The sequence below is a fragment of the Pleuronectes platessa genome, chromosome 3, assembly GCF_947347685.1.
Source record: "Pleuronectes platessa chromosome 3, fPlePla1.1, whole genome shotgun sequence".
In the NCBI taxonomy this organism is placed as follows: Eukaryota; Metazoa; Chordata; class Actinopteri; order Pleuronectiformes; family Pleuronectidae; genus Pleuronectes; species Pleuronectes platessa.
Window position 1 is genome coordinate 23,273,046 of NC_070628.1, and position 10,495 is coordinate 23,283,540.

At 41.5% G+C, this 10,495-nt stretch overlaps 1 protein-coding gene across 1 annotated transcript; it reads right to left on the reverse strand.

Annotated features, from left to right (window-relative positions):
* Positions 1 to 1,952: 1,952 nt before the first annotated feature.
* Positions 1,953 to 8,732, reverse strand: ptger1a (prostaglandin E receptor 1a (subtype EP1)). Its single transcript, XM_053419012.1, has 3 exons — positions 8,444 to 8,732; positions 6,096 to 7,006; positions 1,953 to 2,895 (listed from the first exon to the last, which is right to left on the reverse strand). The coding sequence occupies exons 2-3, from the start codon at positions 6,963 to 6,965 to the stop codon at positions 2,626 to 2,628; spliced, it is 1,140 nt and encodes a 379-aa protein (XP_053274987.1). The 5' UTR covers positions 6,966 to 7,006; positions 8,444 to 8,732; the 3' UTR covers positions 1,953 to 2,625.
* Positions 8,733 to 10,495: the final 1,763 nt, after the last annotated feature.

The window sequence follows — 10,495 nt, forward strand, 5'->3', positions numbered from 1 at the left end:
CAGGCGACAGAGAGTGAGGGCGAAGAAGTTGAAAGGAATTCAGAGGAGGATGGACTGAATACAGAAAGAGCCAGAAAGACAACAGAGAGGCAGGAAGAACAACAAGCTGATGTTCAGGTCTTTGAAAGGGAAGAAGATCATTTGACTGATGACCCTGGTTTCTGGCCAGCAGCTTTAACTGATCAGGATAGGGAGAAGATAGTAAGGAAATTGGCCATGAGAGAAAGAAGTAGAAATGCCATGTGATTCAAAGGGGAAGCCATTCCCTGACTACCTGAATTATACAAAGGCAGCAAATAAAAGAGAAAAGGTAAACAGAGACTGGCTGACTTTTAGTCAAAGTAATAATTCACTTTATTGCATACCATGTGTGCTTTTCTGCCATGTACAGAAAAAGCCTTCCACTAGTGCACTGACCAGTCAAAATGGGTATAAAATGTGTGATGTGAAGTGGCGTCGAATGTACAATACATTGGAGAAGTGTGCATCGCCTTGCGCATATTTTGCACCCTGCCAGTTACTGTTGCTGGTGGTGAGAGAGCGTTCAGTAAACTAAAAATGATAAAAAACTATTTGAGGTCCACAATGTCTCAGGAAAGACTTTGCAGTCTTGCCATGCTGTCAATTGAGAGTCAGTTGGCTAGAAAGCTGGACTTCAAAGACCTGATAAGTGATTTTGCACATGAGAAGGCTCGGCGTTGGGCTTTTGGTGAGAAGAGTTGAGCAAGGACCAGTGATTGAAAGGTTGCAAAAGGAAGCTTGACTCAGTCGGCAACGTTATATTATATATATATTTGCCATTCTTTCATATATTAAGTTCTACTTAAATGATGAGAAATCATATATGGCCATTTTGTATTCTGATGGCGTTTTTGTTTTTGCTGAGATTTTTTTCTCTCCACTGATTATAATTGCTATTTTTTCATGGAAGAGTTTATTTCCAATTTAAGAATCAGTGGTGCAGCAAATAAATGACTCAAAATGAATTCCATTGTATTCAGAGTGCTCAGTTCTTCGCCTACTGTACATGTCAACTGTCATGCTGTTCTTCTTTCACAAATATGGTAATGATAGTCAAAAATACCATTAAAATGCATAATTGTATGTAAAATAGCATCAAAAAATGTTGCCGCTGTGTTGGGGGCCCTGTAAAGATTCTTTTCATGGGGCCCAAAATCCCTAGCGGCGCCCCTGTGTGTGTGTGTGTGTGTGTGTGTGTGTGTGTGTGTTTGTTTAGCGGGCGGACCGGCCCCGCCCCCTCGCTCGGAGCGCCCACAGTGAGCTCTGATCACGGAAGATGGTCCGATCTAGAGACATGCCGACTACTCCTGTTAAACTGAATAAACAGCGCTAACAAGCAAGCCCCTGTTTGTGAGGCAATGTATCGTCCATAGTGTGCAGGGGTAGGAAACCTTTACTATCAAAAGAGACATTTTGTCCCCTCTTCTGAGCGAGTGAGCGGTGTCGGAGCCAAGGGACCCGGGGCCGGTCCGCCCGCTACACACACACACACACACACACACACACACACACACACACACACACACACACACGAACACACACACGCACACACACACAGACACTTGCGGACCCCCTGTGTGGAACCGAATTTGTATGATGTATTGGATGTTTTTGTGTCCTTTTTGTGGAAGCAGTGTCCATCACTTTTAGCTGTCCTCTGGAAACACTTCCGTTGTGGTTTCTCCTCTATTTGCAGCGCGTTTGTCTATTTGCAGCGCGTTTGTCTATTTGCAGAGCGTTTGTCTATTTGCTGCGCATTTCGGTAATGTGTTTGAAATTGATGAAGATGTTTTCTTACTTTGCTTTTGTTTTGTCCACTTGCATGTGTTTTCTTAAATTGCTGTTCGTTGAGCTCTCAGGGCCACCGTACCCTTCTCCACAAGGAACCATTTGATAGGAAAATAAAAATAAATTCAGGTTACATGTACAAATCACATTAAATTGTTTTATTTACATCTCCTCAGTAAATTGAGGGTCGATTTCAAGTATCAACTTATAAAATTATAAAACTGTATAAACACATGAAAAGCATATTCAGACATTCATAAACTCCACAGTATATGCATATTAACATTCCTCTATGCAGTACATTCAGCAGAATACTTAAAATTATGCTTTTAATACTGATGAAAAGCTGATGACATGAGGTTGAGATAATATTCAGTCTCTTTTTTAAATATCACTCCTGCAGCCGTCTGCAGCGTGGTTAATACTGCCTACATCTTTGTCGTTATGAGTTTCCTAATGGGAATATAATAACAATAAGGAATGTTTACTTATTATAAGTAAACTGTACAATTTTTTTGATATTTTGTGCAAAATCACAGCATTAGCTAGCTTCCATTTGTAAGATCAGACGTTGAACCCGCTGATAAACTTTGATGGAATACGATGGAGAAAGTTTGAATCCATAACACATTTCCTTTGTGGATCATCTGAGAAATGTCAAATTTAACATCAAACTGGTCGGTTCCACTATCCCAGCCACAGAGTGTGTTCTTTCCAACTCTGTCTAATTGTCTTTTCATGTCAATTTCTTCAAGAGTTCAATAAAGTGGTGAGAACACACATCCACAGAGTATTAATGTCAGTCCTCCTCTCAGCTCACACGTGGTTGACGTCCTTCTTGTCCGAGCTAGGGAAAGACGTGGGCTCCCAGCGGCCCAACATGCTGCTCCTCAGGCCCACTTGGCATTTAGCGATGAGGTAGATTTTGCGGAGGACGGTGCGGCGTAGCAGGATGTAGACCCAGGGGTCAAGGATCTGGTTCCACGTGGCCAGCCTCACGCCCATCACCATCAGGGTTTTGTAGTTGGACAGGTTGTCCCCAATGGATCCTGTGTAGGAGTGGATCACGGACATCAGGCCAAAGATCTGCAGGCAAAAAAACATGCTTGAAATTAATTTATGGTAAAAAATGAAAATGCTGCTGTTCGAGTAAAACTTGGATTACTACTTGGGGGGATATCTCCAGGGAATTGGAGCGGATGAGTCAATGGCCATGGTCATAGTGGACAAAAATGATGGTATAATTATGAAATCAGTAAATTATGTAATAAAGTGTATTAATGCATTAACTCTTGTAACCAAGCATATTAAAGACAGGATATATAGCTCTCTCAGACGACCATTCCTTGTTGCTCAGCACCGATATAAACAATGTCATAATGGTGGTATTATGAAAATATGTAGGCTACAGTGTGCATAGGCCCGGCATCGCCCCGCTAATGCTTTTCATCCTCAAAGTGATTCTATTTATTTCATAAAAATATACACACAAATGCACTTTCATTTTGGTATACTTTGTGAAATATTTACAACCATATTTTTTTATATTACAATATAACACAAATATTATCATTTTATACATCGAGGTTTTATATTTTTTTAACAGTGGTCATTCATTCTTTAGCTGGGCTCAGATTTTTCATACCCTGTGATGTATTTTGAGTATGGGTGTATTTTTCTTCTTGTCTATGTTGGTGGCTGAGCTTGCAAAAACAAATTGCAATCAGCTCTGTTGATATCGAAATAAAGTATTAAGATATAAGGTTAACATTTTTAAGTGTTTTGTGAATATCCTCCCTCCTGCACGTCACAGCTGGGCGTCAACGTCCTTGACCTGACATACACTTGAAATGAAGGTCTGGTTCAATTCAGGCCCATATGGATTGAAAAAAACACAACTCCTGCTATTACTTTATTCCAATGTGGTTTCAATATAGTTTTATGGCTTGATGGAGAAAATTGATGCCAAGTCCTATGAGTATTAATACTGGATATACAGTTTAAATAAATAAAAAGTGCGAAATCTCAGAACTAATGAGGTGATATTTGTCACCATTTACAACAGGCACCAAGAGGACTGTCCCTGTGTCCAGACGAAGATCTAATGGATCGTGTTTTGTTGGAATTGATCCTGGTGATGCTGAATAAGCATATGCAGTCTTCCATCAGTGACCCTCTCTTTCTGATGACTATGCACTGAAACCATTATCTGTGTTACTTATAGAAATTTCGATCATTATTATAGTCTTCCTTTTGAATTGCCATTTATTGCCTCTGCCTAATTTGTTTGTTAGTTTTGTGAAGAAACCACTAAATTGATTTCCATGTAATTTTTGAAGGAAAACGAAGAATAACTCATAACATTTTTGGGCAGATCCTGGATTTTTTCCTTTACTTTCTTCATTAAAAAACAGGACATTTTTCAACATTTATATTTATTTCTCAAAGGATAATTCATGGATCTTGATGAAATAAAACAGACATGTTTATGAGACTGACTTTTATGAGTCTGTGCAATCAAAATCCAGATCTGGTGAATTGAAATGAGGATTCATGAGGAGACTGTTGGCGGATGTATATGCACTCTACTGGGTGCCATTCTCGTTAGTGCTGTTTTGTTTATTGACGTTTTTTGTTGTTTCCAGTAGAACTCATGAGAAAAGTAATTTAGGAAATAAAGAAGCTGAAGGTGTCTGGTGTCTAATTGTATTAAGTGAAGAAACAGAGACCTGTCACAGGGTGAAGCACAGGTGTAAATATTAAATAACCTACTTGGACAGAGCCATTTTGAATATGATCAGAAACACCCGTGACTTTCCTACAATGACATGCCAAAATGTGCTGTGAAAAAAGGCCTAGGTCTCTCATTTCAATTCCACAAAGAGAAGGTACTAGGCCGTAAAAAAGAGCCTGTACATTCATGCAGGTGTTTTCAGTTACCCTCAGCTTTTTAAGAGCTTGATCTGGTTCGAGTCGGGCGGGGGTCAGCTCGAAAACACAAATACTGATAACACGCTATAATGCGGCAGGAGGTCAAGTTTAAGTTGTTGAAACAATCAAAGTCGAAGCTGTGAGGGAGCTGTCAAACATGCCCAGTCCTGAGAGGAGCTCCACTCATGCAGGACGGACATTAGTGATGTGTTATTGTGCGTTCATGCGGTGGCGAAATAATCTGGAAAAATGAGTCCAGACTGGAAAAATTCAAGTGATCGGCATCTAAAGTCGGAGCAACTCGGAAAGTTGGTGAAACGTTTTGTAAACGAGTGACTGACATCATCCCTTATAATCCAACTAGCATCATTTTGCAATCAGCTCTAAATAGCTTTTAATGTGAACTTGTCAAATGTTGCACGTTTGTCACTTGTAATCAGTTTGTTCATCTCAGATTAGTGAGACACTAACACCAGACTTTTTAGGCAACACAGACATTTTAATGTCTGTCAGATCTGATGCTTTTTCCTTTGCTCTTTGTTAACATGCCAATATTAGAAAGAGGTGTCATGGTGTTGTTTGAACGCTCTAAATACATTAACCCAGCATATTTTGTTGACAGCCTTCATGTGTTTTTTTCTACTTTCTGACTTGAAAGGCACATGAACACATCAAAGTCGGAACAACACCTTCACAACACGAGGAAACGGGAGCTTCTGGGAAGCATGTGAATGCACCGTTAGTGAACTGCTCCTAGTGACAGGACTCAAGGCTTTGTAGAGCCAGATAAAAATGAAACCTAGAAGGTAAATCACAAATGGACATGGATCAATGAAAGTTCTTGAATTCACACTTTTTGTGCAAAAAGGGTTGACGTTTTTTAAATAATTCTATAACCAAGCATGATAATAACACAAAAAGACTTCATGCCATTGTCTGAATGTGACTCTGCTGCCGTCTTTGTGCTCTATGTTTTCAACTCTTTTTCTGTATCATTCAACATCAACAACATATTCTTGTGCTGAGAAGTAAGAGACACCATAGTCTGCCCTCACTGTTGAAACACAGCATGATAGAGAAATGCTCACACATTCAAGCCTCCCTCTCTTTTTGCTCTACCGTAAGCGTCAATAAAGCTGCTAGGTCTAATTATATAATTTGTGGTGTAACAGGAATTAACCAAACTATGCTGTGTTGGGTCGTTGAATTTGGGCCTGGAGAGTCATTAGGAGTAAGGGAAAGACCGACTTCTATGGATCAGTACTCTGTACTGGTGTGTGCACATTTAATGTGACTGATCTTTTTGCTGTGACCTGGCCGTATGCCTCGCTGTCATTGTATTTCCCGATACTCACCAGCAGAGGGCTCCAGCATATGCACGAGGTGACCATGATGCCAACCAGCTGCACCACCATCTCTATGTCGTGGGACTTGGCCGAGCGATGGGAGCCAGGCTGCCTCCTGAGCCGCGCGACCACCAGTGTCAGTCCACTGATGGTGTTGCACACCAGTGCCACAGCGAGCGAGGTCAAGCCGAGCCCAGAGAACAGCACCACGAACGCCACGTCCACCTCCTCAGTGTCACTGAGCACTCTAATGAAACACCAGGTCCCTGGGTCCTGGTAGGCGTAAGAGCCCAGGTGAAAGCAGGGCAGCATGGCCACTAACAGAGCTGCCAGCCAGATGATAGACAGGCAGATCTTGGTGCGCGTTTTGGTGACCAGGGATGAGTGTAGCAACGGCCTTGTGACCCCCAGGCAGCGCTCAGCAGCCATGGCACTGCCCATGAAGAGTGGGCACAGGCCAAAGAACACCATGCTGCCTCCCAAGAACTGGCACATGCCATCAGACGTGTCAAAGTCCTCTGGGCGCACACCTCCATGGAGATAGAGCCGCAGAACCAGGGCGCCAGGGATCACGTGGCCGACAAAATCTGTTACTACGAGTGAGGTGGCGAACAGGAGGAATGTGGCTTTGGAGCGCCGGCGCTGGAGGCAGTAGGCGTTAGCCAGGATAAACAGGGCCACGATGTTGGAGATGATGCCAAGTGTCATGGACAACACGACGACGATGATGCCACTGGTGGTGGGCTGCACCAACGTGAAGTTCCCCTGCTGCGACAGCCCCTCCACGGCCACCCGGGCCTCCACCTTCCCTCCACTGACATTGGAGAAGTGAGGGAGGAGCGGGGAGACTGAGGAGTTGTAGTGGCTCAGAGCTAACATCACTGATCTCTGAAGGTGCAGAGGTCCATATTTAATCGAGGCTGCAAGACAAAGAAGAGGTACATCTGGTTTATGAACCGAGTCAGAGTCCAAATTCAACTGATTTGTCAGTGTTCAAAACAGTAAAGGTTACACATGTAGGTTAAAAATGAATTGTCATACATCATGAGGGTAAACAGAAGCATCTGATGAGTGGGGAAAAGTTGTGAATCATATTCTACGGGCGTTCACAGTCACCAAGTAAACACACATTCACCGAATGAGGAATTATCTTTTAGAAGGAAGTCCAGACATTTTATGACAAGGAGCAGCAAAGCTTTTGTTGTTGAACCATCAACCTTATAATAACCTATTATTATTTATAATTTTTAATTGCAAACTTGATACATTAGAATATAAGTCATCTAACAAGCAGTAGTTAAAAACCACGAAAGACCTGACTAGATTTTTATTCTTAAAATTATCTTCTGAAATTCCACTTGAACTTGACCCTAACAACCAGCTGAAGCAAACACTTTGAAGCAACCACAGGATCACAGAGAAGATGCGTCAATCACCACAGCTGCTATGAGGCAGAATAGTTTGTCATTACTCAGGTTTGGTTTTTAACACCGGCTATAAACAGTCTTCACAACAAAACACTATCTAAAGGCAGATTTGTTTTTTCTACAATCAAATAGATATGAATATTTGTTCTAACACGAAGAATCCTCATATCTGCTTTTGTTGTCTAAACTGACTTTACAGTCGGTTCTAATGTTCAGATTTATTCAGGAGTGAATTGTGTTTTTTTTTTCCAACTTTAAGTTTATTGAATGTTAAACACACACATTTTATAGTTTGTATAACATTTCCTCCTAATTTACAAGCCCCCCTTAAGCTTTACTTTCATCCACGCATATTTATAAACTCGACAGTCGCCCTACCCATAGAACCTCTGTCCTCTCATCCTGATTCTGTTGACAGCACATTATAATCCAGGGAAGGTGTTTTTTACAAGACTTACTTACCCAATAATAACAGGAAAATGTATTTATAAAATTAAAATAAAACCACAGAAGAAACTTTCAAGCAAACAGAAGCTATCTTTATTTGTATATAAAAAATATCAGCTGCTGATAATGTTTTGGAAATAGTTATCATTGAGTCTAGTGTGATGCAAGTACAGCTGTTTTATGTCGGTTCTGCTGATTACAGAAAAAATCTATAATTGTTTTCCCTTTACAATTTCTAATGAAGCTGTTTATCCATTGTGTAAATAGATTTGTAACTGTTTGAAGAATTAACATGCTGGTTGTTTTTTTACAGTGTGTAATAAACAACAAAGATAAATAAAACTGGATAAATGTTGTTTATCAGAGTTATTATGAAATTGCAAAGATGCAGTTTAGTCCTTACAGTTGTAGTTCTTATAAATAAAGTCAACTTTATCCATTACATTTATTATGAAGTTAAGATTTATGAGAGTTAGAGCTCACCCCTGCATAGCTGTGATATCCTCCTCGGTCCAGCTGAACATCCAAACAGAGGGTTTTTCCTTGAGTCACAGAAATCCAGAGATCCTCTCAGCACATACAGTCCACACACACATGAGAAAACGTCTCGGTGGTTGGATCAGAAATCATGTTTCCCTCTGGTAGAGTGCAGCAGATCCACGTCCTGTGTGGGATACGATCCATGTGTGAGTGGGTCCGGCTGCTGCATGGTGTCTCCGGGGTTGTACAGGAGTGAAAGGATCCCCACTGACACTGAAACACAGACGCACGTTTTTTTATAACACGACTTTCCGCCGCCTTCAGGCTGTGAGGGCGTCTCTGCTGCTGCTGCCTCATCTGCCCCCCTCTCTCCCCCTCTGTGTCGCTGCCTTGTGTTTACATTACAGTGTACAATCACTGCGCACTATACCTAATATTATTCCCTTTATATGTGTCACCTACACTTCCAAGAAATTAACTCAAATGTTATATTAATAATAATATCATACACAGAGCTAATACTCACAGAGCTGCTTGCATTGACCGACACTGGTGCAGATATCACAGGCATGACTTTGCCTTCACCACATTGTTTGGATTCAAGCACTCGCTTATGAAACTGTTTTACAAGATGGGGACTCTACATATGACTTCTGCTTGTTGTAGCCTGTAATGGATCTGTGGTGAAGATGTTTTGTCTCGTGAAGCCTGGATCCATGTGAATGGATTCAGTTTCACAGCCGAGATTACATGTTTTTTTTCTCACTATGTAACACTGTGCTCAAAATAACCTGGAGGTATCAGTTTACGGAAAGATCCAGCAGTCTTAATCAGGCTGCTGTTTCCCTATTATCTGTCTACGTGACCTCAGTGCATGGGGAGTAGGTCAGCCACTGAACTTGAAATATTTGATTAAATTATCCAAAAAGTTTGGTTTGCACTTGTGTTTTTAATTTATTTTCTCGAAAAAACAAACAGCTACAAGTTCTGGACACTCATTGGGATCAGTATGGAGAAGTGGTATTCATCATCATGAAAGATCCAGATGTTTCTCAAGGACTCTGATATTAGTCCTGAGGGTTTTTGCAGCTGCATTATGGAAAACATGTCAATTTTTCTCCCTGCTGATTGACAGTCTGAGAGGGAAAACCACGGCGAGGCATAATGTATCTCTGATTTTGGTTTCTTTTGCCACATACTGGGGACAGGTGTTCGTGTTTGTTTTATTTTTAAGAGGACCTGGCAGCCCAGCTGGACACATACTTGCACAAGTTGCGGTTTGGAAACGGGGGAAAGAGCAACATCCCAATATTGGCTGGTGGTTCACAGGAGGCAGAGTGGAGGTATAGGCACTGACACGCAAATTGGTTTACAAAACTTAGAAAGAAAGGCAGCTGGAGGGAAGGTTTCATTGCCTGGCAACTCGGCTCTGCCTGATGGTCTTTTGAATATAAATTGTACGATTTCACAACATGTTAAAATATCAAAAAGGTCTATTAGGGAAGTATTCATTTGTAAAATTGCAAAGGGGCATCTGTTGTAGGTTTTAAGGAGTGCGGTCTGCAAAAAGCATTTGACAGCAGCAGACGGTGAGCTGGGGTTCAGCAAACACTGAGTGAAAACACACCTGGTGTGACACATAACCACTTTCAGGAGCTTCGACTCTCGACGAAACAAGAGTCCACAGCCATGCTCTCGCCACATGATGGCTGCCTAGGTGCAGCGGTGCATTGAGGTCAATGCTGTTGCCTGCATGCTTGTCACAATCTAAACATGCTGATGTCAGGCAGATGTTAGCTCAAGTCACTCTGCTCTTGACAAAAAGGGAGTGTCTTTAGTTTTGCAGGTTCTAATGTTGCCCAGCTGTTGTCTCAAGAGGAAAAGTCAGGGGGGGCCACTAAAGAAGTTTATCTTCTGAAAATCTTTAAAAAAAAAAGAAATAAATAAATGAAGCCGATCTAACCCGCAGCTGCAAAAATATTTCAGAGCAAACCCCAACTCTGGGGCCACCTTGGTAGAGGAGGTATTTAAGGTTCTAACCATGAACCACCTGGC